The sequence below is a fragment of the Carassius gibelio genome, chromosome B2, assembly GCF_023724105.1.
Source record: "Carassius gibelio isolate Cgi1373 ecotype wild population from Czech Republic chromosome B2, carGib1.2-hapl.c, whole genome shotgun sequence".
NCBI classification, from domain to species: domain Eukaryota; kingdom Metazoa; phylum Chordata; class Actinopteri; order Cypriniformes; family Cyprinidae; genus Carassius; species Carassius gibelio.
The window spans coordinates 6,850,309-6,875,024 of NC_068397.1; the positions used below are offsets into that span (position 1 = coordinate 6,850,309).

General features: G+C 37.5%; 1 protein-coding gene across 3 annotated transcripts in view; it reads right to left on the reverse strand.

Annotated features, from left to right (window-relative positions):
• Positions 1-24,716, reverse strand: part of LOC127951693 (adenylate kinase isoenzyme 5-like) — a 95,583-nt gene that overhangs the window by 23,162 nt on the left and 47,705 nt on the right. For all 3 annotated transcript variants that reach the window (XM_052549721.1, XM_052549720.1, XM_052549719.1), the window contains exons 7-8: positions 16,421-16,511; positions 3,027-3,103 (exon numbers count right to left, since the gene is read on the reverse strand). In XM_052549721.1, coding sequence (XP_052405681.1) covers positions 3,027-3,103; positions 16,421-16,511 — 168 coding nt within the window. The remainder of the gene's footprint in view (positions 1-3,026; positions 3,104-16,420; positions 16,512-24,716) is intronic.

Here is a 24,716-nt window from a genome sequence, read left to right on the forward strand (position 1 = left end):
GGACATTTTCTGACATGCTAATGGTGCTCTAAACGCTACTGTGATTTCACAATAACTGTTGAATCAATTCAATTCAAGTTTATTTGTATAGCGCTTTTTACATTACAAATCGTTACAAAGCTTAGATTTATTATGTACTGACCCTGGACACAGATGTGTGGTAACATAAGACTTCATTAATCTACTTGAGGAAATAATTTTAGAGTAAGTCAGAATAAAACCAAATGTAACAATTTAATATCAGTCAGGTGAATATGTATTATGCCAATTACATAGCCAATTCAGAGATATCAATATCAATACAAGACGTCAAATTCTCAAAGATGAATCTAAGACTAATAAAAAACACAGTATGTAGTGTGTGAATACACTTCATACCATGGGCTTATTACGGCTACAGAAGGCCCTGATCCTTTTGCTGCAATCCTTTAAATACCTCAGACCAAGACAAACATCCCCCGAGATGGAGACAGAAACTAACCATTGGAATTTGCATTAACTCAGGTCCCAAACCTGGGTGGTTTTACAACTTAATGTGAACAGGAGGTAATTCACATGGAGGACCCTGGGAAGGGGCACTCCTCTTACAGATATCAAAATATCTCTTATCTCTTAGGATCTTATTATCTTTTACTCTACTTTGTAAGATTGAGACCACTGTAGCAGTCGCCCTGAGATAATTCAAATGACACAAAACATGACTGTAAATATCACTTGCATTAATGTAGACCATTATAGTTTACTATTGACCATTCTGAATGAGCTATGTGAAGGGAAGGAATGGGATGAGAAGGAACTGTTGCATATGTGAGAGAGGCGTTTCCTGCATTTTCTCTCAGTGAGATGTCGGAACAGATGTCTGTATGTTAATGCACTGTGTGTCTATTGTATGTCTCAGAAGATCAAAGTGTCTGAGGTTCTGTAATTCTTACACCTCTAACATCTTCCTTTTAAAAAATCCCTATTTTGTACTTCTAATTCGTGACTGACAGTTAGTGGAAGCTAGAGATTCTGGTTTATAACATTTTAAATATGATTTTTTTTTCTTACACAATGCATTGTCATGCCCCTGGACTCATTAGGCTGTGTTTTCCCTCCATGTGTTCCATGTCCCATGTTAATTGTTTCATTCCTAGCACCTGTGTTGTCCCAATCATCCTGTCTTTATAAGCCTTGTCCTTTCAGTTATTGTCGGGTCTACCAGTAACTTACGTGTGTCTTCCTCGTGGTTTCCATGTTGTATTTACCCCTGTGTTGGATTAATAAATACTTTTCTGATTATCCTCAGCTCTGTGTTCCTTCCGGCAGCATAATGTGACAGAAGACCTGACCTAAAACTGTGTAAATTGCATTTCTCAACTCCATCGCTGAGTCCCAATTCGCCTACTTATACTATGACCTAAAAAAGTATGTACTTTTTTTGTGAGGAAAAAGTACATAATTTTGAGTGTGTAGCAAAAGAGTATGCAAGTTCTGGGACATACTTCGATGACGTCATGCAACGTGAAAGACACCATGGTTGCCTAGTTATGCACACCACAACTGTTAACGTTTCATTCATTCTTTATGTCCAATAAAATTTTATTTACTATTCCCATCTTTTTTTCTCATCGTTTTTTTTCACTATACATTTTACAATGTGTTCTTCTACCAAGTTGAAGAACCAAATGCAGGTCGTTTGTGAGGCGGCTGGCTGGTTCTGACGTTCATGTGCAATGTGTGTAACGAAATAAAGTATAACTTTAATTAGAGTTAAACATTTGAATTCTTACACTTAAAAGCTGAGTGCGCATCTCCGCTGCTGCATCCGGCTGCCATGTTTACATCACCGCAAAGCCATCGCAATGGGTTGTGGGCAATATTAGCACTTAGAGCAGGGGTGCCCAACCCTGCTCCTGGCGATTGACTGTCCTGCAAAGTTTGGCTCCAACCCTAATCAAACACACACTGGAGCTAAACTTTGCAGGACAGTCGATCGCCAGGAGCAGGGTTGGGCACCCCTGGCTTAGAGTGTGCATTGATCTGCACTTCGAATTCTAACCGGAAATAGTAGACCATCCGGGTATCTTTGGAATACTCTTTTCAACATACTACGATTTGGGACGTACTAATTCTAGTTTTGCATACTATTTAGGATGGATAGTATGCGAATTGGGACTCAGCTCATTTGTTATCTGGTTTTCCTCAGTCCTTTTTCTTTCCATATTGTTTATGGATCCTCTCCTTGGCCCAAATACCTCCTCCTGCTGGAGCGTAGGGAGAATTTGCTCCGGGCACACACCAGACTGTTCTGGAACATGGCACGCCTCACCAACTACCCAGACGACATCAGTCTGAACAACGCATATAGAGCGCCGTCGTCAGAGGACGGTCCCGGAGCGAATGTTGCCTCCTTCGTGGAGTGGACACTGGATGGACCTCCTTCCCCACCTGTTCCCAGGGACTGATCGACAGTACCACTCCTGACCCAGAGCCCAACCCATCATCTCCCCACAGTGAATATGGAGCGCCAAAAGGGCCAAAATGGAAGGTGGATCTTATGGACTGGGAATCAGAACTGGAAATTGTACTGCCCACTAGAAAGTGTCCTCTAGTGCCTGCTCCTAGAATGTGCTCTCCTGTGTCCGCTTCTTCAAAATTTTTAAACATTATGAAAATGAAAATAATGCTATGTTTCTGGACCTAGGAACATTTTAGTTGTGTTGCATTGTTATCTCATGTTAACTAATGTTAACAAATTGAAACTTATTTAAAGTTATACCACACATTTCACTCAGAAATTGTTAGCAGGTTCACAATTAATTGTAACACATTAAATAAAATGTTTTTTATTTTTAAGTAGAAAGATTTTTTTATTTTCTTGTAAAATACACTCTAGCAATCTTTGAAAATTCTTCAAATAAAACATGTACCCCATTTTTTTTTTTAAAGTGCATCCAACAAATGAAAAGCAAAGAAAGTCGTGCTCAACCGAACACCAATGTGTGGATTTAGAAAAGAAAATGGAAACCGAGACATTTTTGTACCTGTTCATCAAATTTGGTGGGAACATCTGCCATGCTGCTTCTGTCTGCTAGCAAACTAAGGTCGAGCTCACTGGGTCCTACAAAGAAAAGCAAAAGATACAATCGGGTTGTAAGAAGACATTGAAAAAAAAAAAAAAGGTATGTGATTCAAAGAGGAAAAAAACAGAAATTACAGCAAAACCTTGTGTGAAAATAAAGACACTCTTATTCCTACAAACTTCTGTCCCTCATTGAAATGAAGTGCTGCTGTACACTGACTGTTCTTTATTGTTCTGTACAACTAAGAATCACCTTGAAAACAACTGGTTAAAATTCTTTGAAAAAAAAAAAATGGTTCTGAGAAAAACTCCATAAACATTAGAAGAAAAATCACTATAACGCATAGCCTTGAGTGGCTTGCTGGTTCTACACAACAGAACTGAGAGCATTATGAGCAAATACCTAGGTTCAGTAAATATATATCAAATAATCCTTACATATATATTTTTTTTCCTCCAAGTGATGTAGCTCATTAGCTGAATTGTAGGCTGTATGCGGTATATGCACTTGCCAAGCAATACAGTGACTCCTAGATTTGGGATTAGTTAACATAACATCTGAACTGGAACGAACAACTGGGAGATTATAAATTGAAGAGAAAAAAGCATCAGATACTAAAACATCAATATACAACAGTCATTGATGATTTTAAATAAAACAGCATATTCCATGAGAAATGATTTTCAGTATGATGTTATTGGAGACCTGTTACTTAGAAATATAGCTATTGCAAATATATTGAATTACAACTTGAAAGATACTTTTAGAGTATACAGCAGCTTTTTAGGAAGGTTAAAAAAAAGTTAAAAAGTAAAAAAAAAAAAAAATTCTATAGACATTTGTCCATTTTTGAATAACGTAACTATCTTGACAATATTTCTGAAGTTTCACTGAAATAGCAGCTGTCCAGAGGAAAATAAGTCTCAACTGTAAGAAATATTTCATAGAAATTCTGAAAGATCGGTGATTTTGACATGAAGCTTTCATCACAGGGGTCTGGCCTCAGTCATGTTGTACAAAGTTTTCCATGAAAGCATCTGTTGTGACTGCTGTGATTCAGCTCAGCAGTGCACTACCACAGGCTGGAAGAGGCTGATGCCTTTTGACACCGGTAGCCTCTGTAATAGACGCTGCACTGTAGCATCCCCTGACACCTCCATTCCCTGTCCTCCAGTGCTAAACCAAAAGTGACAGCATCTTCTCTTACAGAAAGAACAGGCTGTTTCAGCCAATCCTTTTTCGTACTGTTTTTCTCTCTGTGAACAGCAGCTGTCTGAAGAACTGTTCTTTGCACTATGAAGGAGATGTGGTGGGATTATGAATTAAGTCAGAGACTTTGCACCTGAGACTGCAGGAAGTAATGGAAAAATCTCTTGCCCCAGTAGGATTGTTAGTCACAGACATCTATTTGTTGATGCAGACGTGGCGTTATTGGGGAAGCGTTTGAGGGATCGTGTGAGTCGGCGGCAGGGTCAGCCCTGTGATGCAGTACCTTTTGAACTCTGCCACTGCTAATAAATGAACATGCCTTTAATATTTCTATAAAAGGGCAACAGAAATTACTTACAGAAATATGCTCTGGTCCAACTCTGCATATTGCTGTAATGCCACCATTACAGCAATAATCAAAGTTGATCAGATGATGAACTATATGATAACTAATGATTAAGGATGACTTATTTTGCAAGAAATGTTGTTGATGTCATTTCCTGCAGAATTATGGTACAACAGAACTGTGTCGACTGATGACATAGGAGAAAACAATAAATAAACAATAAATTAAACAATAAATTCCAGAAACTTTCTGATCCCTTTCAAGGGAACTTCTTACTGCGTCCTCTAGGGGTGCTATGCCAATTGTGACCTGTGTCTGAAGAATACATTCAAAACAACATTGGCCATCGATAGCCTATGATGTAACTACCAGTGCGACCGAGTATTAAGGGGTGCCGGAAGAACAAGTCATCCTCTTCTAAGTCTTCAGTGACTGTTTTGTTTGAAGCGTGCATTTCAGTGTCAATAACCATCTTTTTCATGGCAAGCATTAGCAAGATGCTACGTAGACCAGACCCAAAGCTTCAGGACCTCAGACCAGCTCTTTGTCTGTTATGGAGGTGGCAGAAGGTGAATGCTGTCTCTAAGCAGAGGATGGCCCACTGGATTTTGGATGCCTAAACCCTGGCTTTTCAGGCACAGGGTGTGCCCTGCCTATACAGGTTGCGAGCTCAACTAGAAGTGTTGCATCCTCCTGGGTGCTGGCTCATGGGGCCTCGCTGACAGATATTTGTAGAGCTGTGGGCTGGGCGACCCCTAACACGTTCTCTAGTTTCTATAGCCTTTGTGTAGAGCCAGTATCCTCCTCTGCTCTCACCTCAAATGAGTAGTGGCACTGAGAAGCCTTGGTTAGTGTTGGCTTGCTTAAACTGCTCCAGAGTGTCTGTACTGTAGACCCTGTTGAGATCCTCCATCACCCTAGGCAGCTGGACGCAGCGCAACATCCGGCGCCAGGCCTTCATGATGAATCCGTGACAACCATGGAAGGCCGAGTTCCATATTGAGATCTAAGTGGTACTCGTATGCGTATAGTCCACGCTATAGCCTTAGAGCCCGTGTTTCCCCGGCAGACTTCTGCCTTCCCAAGAGGGTTTTAATCACCTCAAATTCACCTCAAATGTATATTTGCTCCCTAGAACTCCTTCGGGAAGGATGGGGCTTCCGCAGCATCCCTGTTCCAAGCAGAACGGGTATGTTTTCCCAGTGTTATCCAATCTCACCCAGTGAGGTAGTGCTTTGACAATGTTGAGTGGAACTACATGTTCCGAGCCCTGGACTACACCAAATAGGGGTGCAGGCTGCTCGCACAGGGCACAGGAAGGGGTAGCACCCATGGCAATTTGATAGGGATCCCAATTTTGTCCGTCACTGACATGACATAGAGAGTGACCGACTGAAAGGGTTCTTGTTCCCTTTCAAGAGAAATTTTAACTGCGTCCTCTAGTTTCCTTGCCATGCTACAGACACTAGCTTCAGATGAAGAAGTGGATTAGGTGTTCTTCCAGCTCCCCTTTATACTATGGTCACAACGATAATAATGTCATAGGCTGTCGCTGGCCAAAGTGTTGCTGTTTTAAATGTATGCTTCAGACACAGGTCATGTCAAGGCATTCCCCATAGTGCCCCCTAGAGTACGCAGTTTCCTCGTTCCCTTCTCAGGGAACCATGTAACCTAAGACTTTCTCTTCACACTTCATTAAGTGGCACACCATATTTAATAAGACTTGGTGAAGAAACATTAAATCTGACATGAACACATTTCTACAGCAGATAGCCTGAGTTACAGATCAATAATGGCCAAATGCACACCGTGACATATCTAAGGAATGGTTTGATTTAAAGAATTCAAATGGATTACCATTGGACTTCTTTTATAAATATCATAGTTCAATCCAATCCATAGAACAGTGGGTTTTCAGATGAATAAAAGAGGCCTCAGATCAGTCAGCGTGAAATGGATAATGACACTAGAAACATTAGCAACAGAGTTAACATGGCAGGAGGTTGGAGCTGTAATTAACCTCTGCTCGATTTGATCGGCAAACACCACAGACCACAGACCCAGTCCATAAAGCCAACGGCTTAAGCTTGACCGAGCCTCATCAGCCTCTGATACAATAAAATTAGAAGTTGCCCTGGTTTCCTACTGAATCCCACAAGTGTGATGGCATGTAATTAACACTGCCATTGTAATTATGCACTGTCAGTGTAATGTGTTAAATGTATTTCAAATTGTTACATTCACTAAAATGGACAGTATCCATGAAAAATCTTCTTTCTCATGTTTTAAGAAAAATATTGGACATACAGAAGTTTAAAACATTCATTATGCAGCAAGAATGCATTAAATTAATCAAAAGTGACAGTAAAGTCATACATTTGTTTAGTAAAGTCCAATTTCAAATACAGGTGCATCTCAATAAATTAGAATGTTGTGGAAAAGTTCATTTATTTCACTAATTCAACTCAAATTGTGAAACTCATGTATTAAATAAACTCAGTGCTCACAGACTGAAGTATTTTAAGGCTTTGGTTCTTTTTTGTGATGATTTTGCCTCACATTTAACAAAAACCTACCAATTCTCAACAAATTAGAAAACTTCATAAGAAAAAAAAAGTGAATTGTTGGCCTTCTGGAAAGTATGTTAATTTACTGTACATGTACTCGAATACTTGGTAGGGGCTCCTTTTGCTTTAATTACTGCCTCAATTCAGTGTGGCATTGAGGTGATCAGTTTGTGGCACTGGTATGGAAGCCCAGGTTTCTTTGACAGTGACCTTCAGCTCATCTGCATTTTTTGGTTTCTTGTTTCCCATTTTCCTCTTTTCCTCTTTTCCAGATTCTCTATGGGGTTCAGGTCTGGTGAGTTTGCTGGCCAGTCAAGCACACCAACACCATGGTTATTTAACAACATTTTTTGTGCTTTTGGCAGTGTTGGCAAATGGCAAATCTTGCTGGAAAAGGAAATCAGCATCTTCAAAAAGAAGGAAGCATGAAATGCTCCAAAATATTTTTGTAAACGGGGGTAGTGACTTTGGTTTTCAAAAAACACAATAGACCAACCCCAGCAGATGACATTGCACCCCAATTCATCACAGGCTGTGGAAACTTAACACTGGACTTCAAGCACTTTCCAGAGATGAGTCAGTTCCCGGTTGACCCTCTTTAGTCGAGTCAGGTGTTCATGGACCCTCCTGAGTCAGGGTTAGTCACCATCAACCTTCCAGAGTCAGGGTTAGTTACCGTTGACCATCCAGAGTCAGGGCTAGTTCCTGTTGACCTTCCAGAGTCGAGTCAGGTTCCAGTGGACTCTCCAGAGTCGAGTCAGATTCCGGTGGACCCTCCAGAGTCGAGTCAGGTTCCGGTGGACCCTCCAGAGTCGAGTCAGGTTCCAGTGGACCCTCCAGAGTCGAGTCAGGTTCTATTGGGCTCTCCAGAGTCGAGTCAGGTTCCAGTGGACCCTCCAGAGTCAGGGCTAGTCACTGATGACCCTCCAGAGTCAGGGCTAGTCACCGATGACCCTCCAGAGTCAGGGCCAGTCACCGATGACCCTCCAGAGTCAGAGCTAGTCACCGATGACCTTCCAGAGTCAGGGCTAGTCACCGGGGACCTTCCAGAGACAAGGCGGGTCACCGTTGAACTTTCAGAGTCAAGTCAAGTCACTGGGTGGCTTTCGGTTCTGCCCTGGGGGACTCCGATGTCGACCACGAGGACGTGGTGGTCATCTGCTCCACCCTGGGGGACTCTGGCGTCGACCACGAGGACGTGGTGGTCTTCTGCTCCGCCCTGGGGGACTTCCGCTCTGACCACACGGACATGGTGGTATTCTGCTCCGCCCTGGGGGGGCTTCATGTTAATGTTTGTTTTTTTTGTTTTGTGTCTTCACTCCTGTCTCTGTTCCCCTCTGTTAGTCTGACCCTCCGTCCCTCCCCCTAAGCCTCCACCTGTCCGCCTCCCTCCTGGTCTCTGTGTTGTCTATCGTGGAGCGTCTGGAAGCCGCTCCGTAGAGGGGGGGTTCTGTCACAGTGTCTGGGTTGTGTTCCCTGGTTGTCCACTAGGTGTCCTCCGTTCCCACGGTGTCTGTCATCTTATCACTTCCTGTTCCCTTATTTGGTCACCTTCCTCCTTGTTTTAGTTAATTGATTGTTCCCCCACCTGTCTCCAGTTTCCCTATTATCATTCTGTGTATTTATACCCGGTCTGTCTGAGTCTTTGTCGTATGAATGATACCTACCAGAGTCTGCTCTTCCCGTGTGTTCTTGTTTTGTTTTTGTTTTTGGATTTTCTGGTTTTGACACTGCCTGGACTGTTTATGCTTTTTGGATTGCCCCTCAATATACCTTTTACTTGCATTTGGATCTCTCCCATGCTTCTTGTATCATCGTACGTGACAATCACACGACAAACAGAGCCATAAAAAAAACACAAGTTACAAGTTATTAAAAGCAATTGAATAAAAGTGTGTTTTCAAGCGTGACTTGAAAACTAACATGTCAGGTGCAGAGCGAACATGATTAGGCAAGCTATTCCATAGTGTCGGGCCCGCAATGGGAAAGGCACGATAACCTCTGTGTTTCCCAGAGGGAGCATATATAGGGAAAAGAGTGTAGGGGCCAGGATTGAGCCCTGAGGGACCCCCCATCGAAGGTGAGCAACAGAGAACATAGAGGAGCCAAAACGGACAAAGAATCTTTGACCGCTTAAATATGAACTAAACCAATTTAATAATGTTCCTTTCAGCCCCACATCATATTCTAGTCTCGACAAAAGAATATCATGGTCCACCATATCAAAAGCAGAGCTAAGATCTAAAAGCATTAAAATTATAGAATATCCAGCATCTGTTGTCATATAGATGTCATTAGAAACTTTCAGTAGTGCTGATTCGGTACTGTGGAGTGCTCGAAAGCCAGATTGAACCTTCTCATATATAGCATGGGAATTTAAATAGGAATGTAGTTGATTTGATACAACTTTTTCTAGAATTTTTGAAATAAAAGGCACATTAGAGAAAGGCCTATAATTATTCAAAACAGCAGGATCAAGATCTGGTTTCTTGATTGATGGAAGTACTAAGGCATTTTTGAGATCAGCTGGAAATATCCCTAAGCTAAGTGATTTATTTACAATGGTAAGTAAACTTGGTCCTAGTGTCAAAAAGTTGTGTTAAACTACGAGGTGGAATAATGTCTAGTGAACAAATTGTAGGCCTAAGATGGGTTATAATTTCTTGTAGATGTGAAAGAGAAATAGGATCAAATTCATGACAGACTGAGGAGCATGGAGGTAGCACAAACTGAGTGTTTTCAGTGTCATAATTGTTCTGAATTTCGTCAGTACCTGGCCTATGATTTTCCATCTTATTGGAAAAAAAAATCTAAGAAAATCATCACCATTTAGGTGGGAAGGTACGGGATATGCTTTAAGGGGTGGATTCAGAGCAGAGTTTATAGTAGAAAAAAGTAACTTTGGTTTTTGTCTATATGTTTCAGTTATTTGTGAAAAATACTGCCATTTTGGCTTCTTAACTGCATTTTGAAAATTAGATAAGGCATCTCTCAGGACTTCGTAATACACCTGAAGTCTATGCTTTCTCCATCTTCATTCAGCCTGTCTACATAGCCGTCTAAAACTATGTACAGTCTCATTCAACCACGGCTCAGTTTTTTTCTTTAAGCGTTTAGGTTTAAGTGGAGCAACAGAATCTAAGACACTTATACAAGTAGAGTTAAAACGGTTAAAATGTTCATCTAAATCAATATTTGGAAAAGAGCTGTCTAGAAATTCACTATCACAGATGTTTTTATACATTTGAGAAAAGTTAGATATAGCAATAGAATTTAGTGTCCGAAACAAATGTACTGGCTTATGATCAGAAAAATTTAATTCACTCATTGTTATGTCAGAAACAGATAGTCCATGTGTTAAAACCAAATCCAGTGTATGGCCCTGTACATGAGAAGGGCCATCTACCCATTGAAAGAGTTCAAATGATTCCATCAGATTTACAAATTCCTTTGACAAAGAATCAGTACCGCAGCAAATACGAATATTAAAATCACCAAGGATTAAGAGTCTATCATATTGTGTTACAAGTTCACTTAAAAGTTCAGCAAATTCACTAATAAAATCTGTTGTGGATTTCGGAGGGCGATATATATGTGCCACCACGACTGCATTTTCAACAGTTAATCTAAATAGCTGTAATTCAAAGCTTTTTAATGCATTGGTGGACAGTGACTGGCAAGAAAGTTTATTTTTAAAAACAGAAACTAATCCTCCACCCCGTCCCGTAGTCCGAGGGGAGTTTAAAAATAGATATTCCTGAGGTAATAGTTCAGTCAATGGCGCCAGATCTCCAGGTTTCAGCCATGTCTCAGTTACTAATAACATGTCCAAATCATTTGAGACAAGAAAGTCATTTAGAATAAAGGTCTTATTTACCAGTGATCAGGCATTTATCTGTGCCATCTTGGATAAAACCTGCTCTGAGCTCCGTTGTGGCTGATGATGAAGTTGTAGAAGATTGTTAGAGTTCACACTTCTGCGTCATATCTGAGGTGAAACAGCGGAAGGTCGACAGCCACCAAACAACCACGCAGAATGAATCCTCCAGTGCACTCGCTCAGGTGAGCACAACGAAACAGAAACTGACCATGTAGGATGAATCATCCGGTACAATCGCTCTGGTGATCGCCACGAGACACACCAGCCACGTTCCATCAGAAGTAACAGACGTCCATCGGCTGCCCGCTGGAGCTTTAGCTGATTTCAGCCTTACTGCAACTCCTCCTCGCTTCCCACGTCTCCGGCGATTTCGGTGTTTCCTCGGTAGAGCGCAGGGAAAACGGCACAGGAAGGCAGATATATTCGCCAAGCATTTGGTTGAATGATAATCAAATCCTCCCGATCCATTTTTTGATAACTGTTCAATTGAATATCGAATGTCCAAAAGTTGAAAGCGGTCATAAACCAGTAGGGAGGAACAGTGGCGAATAAAAGTATGAAATATATATATAAAGACAAACAAAATGCTAAGCAGACGGCATGCCTCACACACTGGCGCCATCTATATATATATATATATATATATATATATATATATATATATATATATATATATATATATATATATGTGTGTGTGTGTGTGTGTGTGTGTGTGTGTGTGTGTTAACCTATTGTTACGGTAAATGTTTTTTTTTTTCGCAGAACAGAGTACGTTAGATGAGGAGAAAGACTATCCTTAATATGGGAACTCACGGGCAGCACGGGATGTATTATCTACTAAATAAAAGTTGTTTCTGTTGGCAAACGCTACATCACTGGTTTGTATGCACGCCTCTCTGTGTGACGCGAAAGTCTGAAAACTTTTCTACCTATGTGACATTAAGTGCATTAAATGTTGCCCAAATCTGCACTAATATACAGATCAATTGATGGAACAATATTAATCTACCAAAAACGTAAAGCGTTCAATCCACGTGTGAGCAACAGAAATAAATCAATTCCTAATTGCCTTACTGACACCTAATCTAAGTTAGCCAAACAATGTAGTATATGTGTTTGACACAAGTTTTATATAACATACGAAAACTAACTTTAATTTACATTAGCAGGGTTTCCATCACCCTGCTTTTATGCACATTTTGTAGTAGGCTATCGCATCAGAATCGAGTGATGGAAACACTGAATTTCGAATACAAACGCCTTAATTCACAAACAAGTTTTTACACTTGCTTGACTTAATTTTGGACTCTGAAGAATAACTGGAGATGGACATTCAATTTGTGAATAAATTCCTCCAATAACTGCATCCATTGTGTTTCGTCTGCTCATTCCAAGGTGCAAGTAATTTATTATATATTAAAATTATTAAATTCAGTAGCTTCTCCTACTTTTCTTAGTGAGGTATAGTGGCAGTTTATCAGGAAGTGACCATTTTGTTCTCTTTGACTCGTTGGATGAAAATAGTGCTTCTTCGCAAATGTTTTGTGAGATTTCAATTTTGTGCATAAGTTAAATTAGCAACTTTGGAAGGAAACCAGGCAATTGTAAGTTTCCTTCCAAAGTAAGTTGCTTGCTAGTGTCGAACTTGAACAACGTGTGGGAGTGCGTGAAGTCGCCGCAAAGCACGTAAAGAGGGGGAGGGGTTGAGAGCGTATTCTATAATAGCCCACATCAATCATATAAGTTTATTATACTTATTTTTTTATATCATTTCTTCAGTATATGTGTTCATTTCTAAAATAAAATTATTATTCTAAAAAACTCCACTCTTTCTAGTTGGGGGGAGGGGCAATGGGGTGACCAGTGTCATATTAGGGGTGGCCATGGCCCTAACCCCTGGCCCCCCAGGAGGCGTCACTATAGTCAACATTAATGCATCTATTTCTTGACATTTTTGGCTTTCAGCCACACGAAGAAGCCATTTTTGTCCAGTCAAAACTTTTTGAAGTGGATATATCTGAAAATACGTTTTGTTCTGTAGTGTGGACTGTGAAATCTAATGCCAAGTTCACGTGACAGGATTTTTACAGGATATTTTTGATCAAATAAATGTAGGCTTGGAGGCAATAAAGGTATCTTATCACAGTAAAATTACTTTTGTACAATTGTATTCTTTGTATAAAGAATTCAGAGTGTGCATCCTGTAAATGTGCAGGATTCTAGCTTCTAACAGCTCATCTAACACAAACCTTCACTGCTGGTAATCACATGCTGGTACACATATACAGTAGTTGAAAGAACAATAAATCTCCCAGAAGGTCTAAGGACAGGTAGGATCATGAGCAGTCCAGAGGTGTTCAGGCTCTGTTATCTCTGGCTGCGCTGTCAGATGCTCTAGCTCAAGTTTTGACAAGCTTTTCATGTATTTGATCAGCTGGGTTTTGTTAGCAATGAACTTGTAAGTAGAAAGTATGCGAATCTACTCAAATTTGATTGGGCCGATCACACATTACAGGTTTTTGAATCCCATCTGGCCACTATTTTTTTGCTGTTCTATTTACTCATGCAATCTGTTGTTTTTCAGCATCTCGTATCATGAATGCCAGACTTTTAAGATGCAAAGCTAAAAGTAGTTCAACTTTGAACATCTCATCTTGAGACCCCTGCATTCTATTCCATTCGGTTGTGCTCAACTATCAAAACATTTCATACGTGTAGAAAATCAAGTCATTCTTCCATAACAATAGCAGAGATCATTACCCAACAAATACAAACAATGACCTAAAAACACTAACAACAGGTTTCTACAAGCATGACAACTTTCTACCATTTGAAATCACAAGTCACATGGTCCATCTTCACACTGCAGTCCAAAACACTGTGTAGGTGCTCAGCTACATCTACAAAGTTTTGATACTTTTGTTTTAACCTGTTAACTGTCACCCATCCGCTCTGTTGGACGCCTACATTTACTTCACTATATTACAATTAAATCTAATCTAATCTTGACAAACTATATATCGTTGGAAAGGTCTAAGACTCCCAAATATATATTTTATCAATGTTTTTTGTTAAAAAATATGTAGGAAAAGTAATAGATTAATTTATGACAAGAGTGCACCCTCAAAAATCTACATTATAACAGGAATTTTGACCTTTGTTAAAAAAAAAACAAGACTTCTTTGTTGCCTTTTTCTCTATCACATTTTAGAAATCATAAGAAATTATATATCAACTGAAAACTTAAAATCTCAAAATTCATCCTTTAAAACTAATTTTAAAATCAGACATTGCATTACCATGTAAATGGTACATCAATATCATGTTATAAAATGTTTTCATTCATGAATAATATAAATTTAAGTTTGGATCGTGCACTACAAAGTCATTGTTCAAAAATATGAGTGACAGTTAAGGGGTTAAATTTCAATATAAAATGACTTTTTTTTTCAACTTCTTACAGTACAAACAAAAATTTTACCTGTCACATAATTTCTGAAACTTCTACACTGATTCTCAGCCTTTGACTCAATTTTCAATTTCATAAAACACTTTTTGCAAAACTCTATGTAACAAACAAAAATCTAACAGGAATTAATATTATGGCGAAGGTGTTTGCAAATGTTTGCTTTTGAGATGTGTTGAGATTTTGAATGCAGTGCTTTATTTTTGCAAGAGATGTGAGGCATTTTGCATTTTGTGTGGGCAACTCTTGGATTTGAGTGTAAAGTTTGGAAAAGAAGGCAAAGTTTGGAAAATGTGTTTAAGCAATTGAAAAAAAAAAAACTACTGTAGAAATGTAGCAAATTGCTATTTTCAGTTTTGTGTTAGGTTTTGAACTTTTACAGTATAACAGTTTTGGGGGAAAAAAATTTAAATGTGCAAATTAGCCTGTAGGTAGTTTTGGTTGATGGCTGTGTCTAAGTGAGAGAAGAACGTAGTCACTGAATGTACAGTAATTTGTGCCAAAGCAAAGGAAATGATCCACAGTTTCACCCACATAGACCACTGTGTGAAGAATTTTTAATTCTATGTCATTTATCCACATAATTTCAAAGAAAGAAAATATATGCATTGCCATATTTGTATGTATATATATATATATATATTTTTTTTTACTCTAACTGTTCAGTCTCAAACAACTCTCAACTGAAAGCTCTTTTTAATTGACTTTGTAAAAAATAATAATGCAAAAAATGTTCAATAATTCAATTAGCCAACTAATTTGAGTTTCTGTGGCTCAGTTGTAGAGCACCGTGGTAGCAGCGCAAAAAGTTGTGGGTTCAATTCCCAGGGAGCACACATGATGATTAAAAAATGTATAGCCTGAATGCACTGTAAGTCGCTTTGGATAAAAGTGTTTGATAAATGTAAATGAAAAAAAAAAAATGACAATAATAAATGACTGTATCTAGGGTGAATGTGCATTTTTGCCCTGACACTCACATGAATAAATGATTAAAACATTTGATTAAAACACTCACAAACTGTTTTTCTCTGATGCCCCAACTCCACCCGAGCCAATTTATCTAAGCCCTCAGCATCCTTTGGGCGATCTCAGCCACACCAGGCAGCACCAGGGAACACTTCAACTCGATGTGGCAGTCTGCCATTTCCTCAAGGTTACAGAGCCCAAAGAGACTGACACCAGCATTAATGTCTTCGCTATCACACAGACCTTTCTCATTCACAAACTCTTTATTCAGCCTCTAATCTCTCGCTCTGCTGCACAACCAGTGCTTGTAAATAATCGACAGGGGTAACCGACACATGGAGACTCACAGATGTCTATTTTCATATCATACCGGAAACTTTATTGCAGTGACTGCAAAAACCTTTGTATGAAGATCAAATTCACGGTGGATACTTTGTTGCTGTTTGGTGGCAGGAGATCAAGAGTTCTGTGAAGTGCGCTTCCTGTCAGGCTGAATAAATCTTGACAGGATGATTAATTAAATTCACCGTCCCGAAAACTTTCATTTGTGGGAAGCCTAAATCCTTTGAACTACTCTGAAAAAAAAACTTGCTGTACAGACAATTTGAGTTTGAGCCATGCAAAAAAAAAAAAAAAACCGGCTCCTGAAGTACATTTTGATGGCAGACTTCTTAAGTTTTCCTCTGAATTTTTGTGAAAAGCAGGTGACTAATTTTCTATTCAGTCAATTACACTTTTCTTCGGCCAATTTATCCTGAAGTCATGGAAACAGTGTGAAATGGTTTGATAAACACACATTTCTTTCCTGTTTTGACATGTGTTTTTTTTTTTTTATTCCTGAAATTACATACTGTCAAATGAATGTCGAATTCATGATGCTCTTTTAAAAGTAATGAAGTAGTAATTATATATCTCTACCTGCCACAGGTTCTTTGGTGGGGTACAGTTTGTTGTCGACTGTCATGCTGATGTCATAGAAGACTTCCTCTTCATCTCGATCTGCATCAAGCTGTATAAACAAGAAAACACTTTTGTCAAGCATTGGGGGTACATGAAATACATTTTACTTTACTACACATTTTAAATACGCTTTTGTTTTTTACTAAGTAATAGAGGTTTAATAGATTCTTTCCCAGAGGAAAAAAAATTACTGCTCAGTGGTTGCTTTTCCTAAACTAAGGAGACTTAGACAAGATTCTCATATGTCTCATTTTTGGATCAACAGCATCTCAGATGTTTCTCATAAAATTCCTTAGGAGAAATAGAAGTAGACACAAATGAGGCATGGGAAATATTTGAGAAAAAATGTGGTGGAAGAAACATAGGATATCTCTTTATCGTCTTGCTTCAATCTCCATCAAGAATCCATTAAATGAATATTTTATTGCTTAGTGGTTGCTCTTTCTAACCTCAGGAGACTTAGTTGAGATTTTTATATATTTCTCATTTTACACTCAATGGTGTCACAGATGTTTCTCCTAAAAATCCTTGGGGGAAATAAAAGCAGACACTAAACTGAGAACTGAACTGAGTTTTATTGCTTAGCTAAACAATAAAACTGAGACATGAGAATGTTCTGAACGAAAGGAATCCAAAATGACAATGGGAGAGAAACTGTGAGAAACATGGAAGATCTCTTTATTGTCTTAATGCAATCTCTTACAAGACTCCATTATAAAAATGTTTTACTGCTCAGAGGTTGCTTTATTTTTGATTGCAATAGGGGGTTTCACCTTTAATGGCCAGGACAGTAGGAGTAACAGAAAACAATTGGACAGGTGAGAATTGAACAGGAGCAGGAAAGTACCTTTAGCTGGGATTCGAACCTATGTTGTCTGAGGTGCAGTTGTGCCTTCACATCAATGTCTCTGAAAGGTTACTCTACACTCAGGATACTAAGGGGTGATTCTCTTATATGTCTTATTGAAATAACAGCCTTGTCTTAAGATTTATTCAGTTTTTTTTTTTTTTAGGAGAAATTGTAAACTTTTACTAATATTGTAAATACTAAAACTATAATTTAAATAGCATTAAACATTTCAGAATATCAAGGGTTACCAGTTTAAATGTTTAAAATTATCTTCAGTGTCCAGCATTTTATATACACCACATTTCCAAAACACACTAGAAAGGGCTTACAAAAACAAGAGTTTTTGTATAAGAGCAATAAGAGATATTTATTATTAAAAGTTTGTCTTGTATGGCCCATTTATTTGGTAAATATAGGTTATAGTTTTCTTTGTTAAATCATTTTGCAATAAAACACTTTCTACATAAAAGAACTTCAAATATGGCAATGCATATATTTTCTTTCTTTGAAATTGTGTGGATAAATGACAGAAGCTAAGAGGGAAGAAGAATAAAGTAAAAAAGATATCTCTTTAACATCTCAAATATTCTTTCTAGACAGAAATTAGGCAACTAAAATTGAATGGAAACATTAAATTGGGTCTCCTGCTTCTAAAACTTGTCTCCTGAGACAAAAACTCTAAAACTCTCACAATGGTCTTCTTAAAAGCTTTATAAGACATCTCAACAACTTTACACACTGTGCTCAGATTTTTCTCCCAGTCTAAAGACTCTGGTGGTCTCATATTTGTATCCTCCCATGTCTCAAAAAAGATAACAGACTGCTCATATTTTTCTCTTCAGAGACTCTGGATCTCTCTCATGGCTCTCCTCTAAAGTCTAAAAGAGATCTCGACAACATCACACATTCTCTGATTTTCCTCCAACACTAAAGATTTGAGAGCTCTCACATTTGTCCCCTCTAAATTTCAGAAATGATCTCAATAACTTCAGCTTTACAAAGTGTGGACCAAGTCAAATGCCTCAATATGAGCGCAAACATTTCTACCATATAATATGTATAAATAATCAAATTAGTCCATTAATAATCAATACTTATTCATAAGCCATTTATGTGCCTTTCAGCAAAGAAAGCCACAGGGTTAAATTTTTCTGCAAATAATTTTTGATTAAGGCATCATGTACATTACTATTTCCACCAAAAAGTCTCTAGCTAAGGAAATAAATTTGATCACAGTGTGTGATGTTGTTGAGATCTCTTTTAATGCTTTAAATAAGACCATTGTGAGAGTGTTAGAGTTTTTTTTCTCAGGAGACAAGTTTGAGAAGCATGATACTTAAGCAAAAATTTCCATTTGAACTTAAAAAAAAAAAAAAACTAATTTCTGTCTTTTTTTCTTTTTCTTTTTCAGTATAACGTTTTAGGTGGCCCAACACAGTCACATACACATAAAAAATTACATACAGCAGGAGCAAATTGATTTAAGGCTTGGGCAGAAACTAATTTGTTTGGAACTTAATTCGTTTGGTGTGATTCATCAATGAAAGCAGGCTTCATCACAGGCTCATTATTCCTATACCCTTCATTTCCTAAACACTGCATGCAAACGGATAAGAACAGAACATATCCCTACACACCTCAAAACCTCAGATCTACTGAAATGCAGAGAACCAAAACACCTTTATAAGGCAATCCTCATGAACCTTGGCTTAGTAATGCGCTGTGACAAAACAAAACCACAAAAAAATCTAAAATCTTGAGAAATGGGGAGGCAAAGTGCCGACCCCCTCAAACTTGTCTGAATGTTTCCATGACAACAGACTATAACAGGCCACGGCGTTAGCAGGGAGTGCGTGGGAGTGTCCCTCGAGCTTCAGAAGACTGTGTACCTGTCATATTATTACTGGATACATAGAAAGCTGTTGATTCTTAAAATTGGGTTTATTGGGGTTGTTGACCTTTCTGACTCAAAGACTGCAGGCCAAAATATATCTGCATAGGCATAGTACTGGTATAGCTTACAGTATTTTTTTTATTTTGATTTATCTCTTTCTATTTTTAGATGAATGGAGTTTTAGCATCGTTTAGCTTTTTTGCCTTAAGAACGTACTGTGGCTGTACCATGTTACAGTAAAACCATGGTATTTATCTGGTCAAGATAACATAAATAGTGTCTTGCCATGGTACATGCTAAGAAAACATGGCAAGGTAGTTTTTCAGTACTTAAGCTTCATGCACTTTTTTCTCTATTCTTTATGTACTAGAAGTTAGAACAGTTCGACTTGATTTGATTCCAGTTATGCATCGTGCAATCTAAAATTAGGGCACAATTCTATTAAATCTGATCTGATTCCATTATTTTGAGATTATTTCTAATCATTTCCAAAAATAAGCTTAAGACATGAATCTAACTAGAGGCAATTAGCCTCAGGCTCTTAAATGTGCAATCTACCCTTTTATATATCTACCTTTTTTTGTAAAGTAATGACCAATCTTGAAAAAAGACTAATATATTTAAGACTATTCTATTCAGATTTTGCAACCCGCCACATGTGTAACCTGAGACAGTCTCTGTAGCACATTGGACATTACTATAGTCATCAAAATTGATTATTAAATACTATTATTCATGCACTGAATTTTCATTATACTTATCAGAATGAACTTTCATTTAAACTATGCTTAGATTTCTACCACACTTTCCTCTAGAATAAGTTTTGCATTCAACCCTGCAAAGTGTGCAACTCACCAAAACGGTCTTTGATATAGGTCAGCCTAATGGTAATTGTGCCCATTCTTTTGTTTGGTTTCTAAGTAAAAAAAGTCATAAAAAGCCAAATGCAACTGAAACACGTGTCAACACTGAGAGAGCAATCCCATTTCAGAGTGCTAAAGCAGTGCAAGGTATTCATTTTCTTGGTGTGCCTTAGAAAGATAGAAAAAAAGACATTGGATTCTTTTCAAAAGTGTCAAATATATCTCTGAGGTCTGAGCATAATACCTGAGATGAAATGGCTGATCATGCAGTGTGACCAAACTATTCCAGACTGCTAAAACTGATGTTCACTTTACTCTTTTGACCATCTTGTAGACTTTACAAAATATACACTGCACTCTTCACAAGCATTACTGTTTCCCAAAGTAGATCTGCAATGTCAGTTGTATTTGTGTAACAACTTCTTAGAACGTATGCTGGGGTTTGAAGCCATGTTATGCGCTTATATTCTGACATCACCAGTAAAATACCTATGCAAAATCAACCCAGGCTTACCGGAAATACTTGACTCTGCCGACATTTATGTAAAACCTAAAAATATGTTGCTAAGGGTATATTACGCTGCAAAAGACATGCTGTAAATCTCCATTGCAGATGCCAAAACATGTCAAGTGTCATGACAAAACATGTCTGTATATGTTTAATGGCAGTTTCAAATCACAATTCCCAGCGTTTGCTGTTTAAAAAGCATGTTGAAATTTAAATGTGACTGTGACAGTGTTTTATTATGTCATTCAGAAATGAAATGCTATTAAAAATGTGATGCTCTTTCATATTTAAAATTAACACAACACTCACACTAAACTCTACCCTTAGTTTTAACCGATATTGTTAACAAAAGCAAACGTGAGATAAAAATGCATTTGCTGAATCAAGCATGCCATGCCATGCAATAATCTGACCCTTTAATCATAATTTGTATGAAAAAGGTTCAAGTTGAGCTTTTTTGTCATTGCACTACATGTTAGGACATACACATGTTAGGATGTACATGTGCAAAGAGAAACATCGTAAATCAATCAGCTGGCTGGGGAACAGTGCAAGATGATTTGTGCATGAGCAGCATGTAAGCACACATATTACTTTTGTGGGATTATGTACATTAAGCAGTATTTGTGAAAAGTGCACATAGAGGAGAATAATTAAGATGTGTGAAATAATTTGTGTGAAAAAGGTGTTTAACTGCCACTAATGTTCATTTCACCTGGAAACTGCTGTGAAATGTATGTATAAGGACGTTTCTGCAAATGTTGGAGAGAGAGCCTTTCAGAGAGCCTGGACTGAGCAAAACAGCTAAATAAATTACATTTCTTATTAGGGCTGTGCAAAAAATTGAATGCGATTTTCATGCACATCTCATCAGTAAAGACGCTCCTCTAATTAGAAGTATATCTCCAGCACGTGCATTCAGATCAGGGTTGCCAGGTTTTCACAACAAATCCTGCCCAGTTGCTTCTCAAAACTAGTCCAAATCTAGCCCAATTGCACTTCCAGAAGGTTCCCCGATAAAAAATTGCTTCCCAGGGTTAAAATATATAAGTTTTTTAGCCGGGTTGCCTTGGTAAATTTCGCATTTTAGGGGATAAATATCACGTTATTTGTATTGGGGTCACTTTGACCCGCGGACATGAAAAACAACCACAGACTTGGCAACACCAGTTGGCATTTACTACACCGAGCCGTAATTCACTGACAATCTACACAAAATCGAAACCAGTGTTGCCAAGTCTGCGATTGTTTTTCATGTCCGCGGTTTGTCCCAAATACCAATAACGTGATATTTAGCCCCTAAAATGCGAATTTTACCAGGGAAACCCTTCCAAAAAAAAGTGTATATATAACCCCAGGAAGCAATTTATATTGGGGAACCTCTCAGAAATGCGATTGGGCTAGTTTTGGACTAGTTTTAACAAGCAACTGGGCAGGATTTGTTGTGAAAACCTGGCAACTCTGATCTGAACGCATGTGCTGGAGATATAATTCTAATTACAGGAGCATCTTTACTGATGAGATGCGCATGAAAATCACATTTGATTTTTTGCACAGCCCTATTTCTTAATAAAATGAACTGAACAAGAGCATTTGTATATGCAATACACATATTATAAATATTGCATTGTGGACCCAAATTCAGAATGGATGAATAAATAAATGTAAAAAATCCCACCAATGTCACTAAATTAATCTAATACCAAAGCAATTCAAAATTAGGTAAGTTGATTCAATTCTAATCAAAGAAATGCAATGCAATACAATTCGATTCAGTTCCATTTAATTCCATTCCAGTCATGAAAATACTTTTTGTGCACAAAGAAAATAAAAATACGAAATTTATTCAACAATTTGTCTCCTCCGCATCACCCCATTGCGCTATTTTGGAGAGTTATCATATACGTAAACAAAGTATGCAACCTATGTACGTGGATAAGTTGTCTATGTTCAGATCAAAGCATAAACAACGCAAACAGCGTATCTGTGTACGGTGCTGCTATCACAGAACAGCATAATGTTTACTATGTGATGCTCTCCAAAATGGCACTATAGGCTGATCCAGAGAATGCTCTCAGAATGCATCAAAAATATCTTAATTTGTGTTGCAAAGATGAACGAAGGTCTTAGGGGTTTGGAAGAACATGAGAGTCTTTTATTAATTAATGACAGAATTTTTATTTTTGTGTGAACTATCCCTTTAATGAATATCACTTGAGAAAGAAGGGGTCTTAATGCTAAATATTGTGTTTCTTTCACTTAAATCTATACTTATGCAAACACAGGAGATTGGGTACTCAAAATAAGCATAATAATGTTGGCCTTTTCACATCAATTCTATTTTATAAATAATTTCATAATTAAAATAATATTTAAGGTAACTGAAATACTGTTTTGAATTTATTACGATTTGTAATATATTTCGTTTTATAATTTTATATAACTTACAAGAACTCAAATTTATATAAAAACATCATTTGTAATAATCTGAATATAATCTATTATATATTCAAAACAGAAGCCATGTAGCATTACATCCTGTTGGCCATATTCATTGCAGAAGTACTTTAAGATCTAATGTACCCCTTTAGACAAAGTTACAATGCTCATAAACTCAGAAAAACAATAAGTCCCTCTGGTGACTTTCTAGTACAGATGCTATGCTCCACCATTAATCTTGCAAAAACTCAAGCAGCAACATGGAAGTATATCATATTATATTTGCCCTACAATTTCAGCATGGCGAGTACAAAATTCTGTGTTTCAAAATAATTAGTAAACTAACTTTTGAGACTTGAACATCAGCACACACAGCTTTCGTTCAGTGATTTCAGAGCAAGGCTAAAAGGCTTTGACTTTTAAGAAATGACATCCAAACCCCATGTGGTGACACGAAAGAGACTAGCCACCAAAGCATTATAGATGGCTAATTAAATGGGTCTATTTTTTGCTATGAAGGGATGAACTTCAATCAAAACTCCACAATCAATTTTCTGTCTCTCACTTTGCAGTTACACTTAAAAAGGTTAGAGCAGAGCACACGATCAAAGCGTTCTGCTGGAATTGCTCATATATGAGATCCAAGGCAAGGAAACAAACAATATTATGGCAGTTTGATTCTAAATTTGTGTGTTGTTTGACTGAGATACTTATTTATATCTCTAATGCGTGTACAGTACGTCGGAGCTGTAAATTATTGACCTCAAATGACATCAATAAAGATACTGAGCAAGATATTGAGGACATTTACAGTCACTAGGGTTTGTTTGTCAGGTCCAGCTATTGATTTTTTTGGCAGAATTGAAAGGAAAGTGGCTATAATTTATTTCTAAATGTTTCATGACTTCATAAGTTGATTCTTTTTATATTGTGTAAACATCTAATGTACATTTGATGTAACTGACATTATCACTTTGTCGACTCTAGATGTAACTACTATTCAGGTGTTCAATCAAGAGTTATTTAAATTGGTCAAAAGTGACAAGTAAGGATGTTCATAATGTCTCAATTGTTTATTTATATTTCAATTGTTGTAAATTCTATTCATACAAAAATAGAAAATAGTTATTTTAAATGTCAATATTAATATTAAAATATTAAGTATTTTAATAAAATAAATGATTAAATTATACTTAAAAAAAACATAAAAGCTATAGATAAAATCCATGTAGTTTACATGTACACTACTAGTTATTGTGAACTACATCTAGAAACCTTATAATTAAACAAGCCCTTTTTTACTTGTATTTTTTGGCTGTTGTGCCATTGTTGTGATGTTTATGTAAACACCCTAATCAGAAGTTAAATGTAAAACTGACTTCAACCTGTCAGCCTGAGAAGATTTCATGCTTTGCTAATGCATAATAGATATGAATAAATCACAACTGTGACATAAATTCTAAATTATGAGATACTAAATCATAATTAAGATATACTGTAAAAAGAATCCTAAGTCAAATCCTAAGTCAAAATTGTATTAAAAGTTGAAATCATGGCACAAAAAAAATGTGAGCAAATAAGTCTTAATTATGATATTAAAAGTAGAAACTAAAGGAGATACTAAGTCATAATTAATATAAAACTAATTATCGTCAAAATGATGACATACTAAGTCTTAATCATATAAAATCTTTATTTTT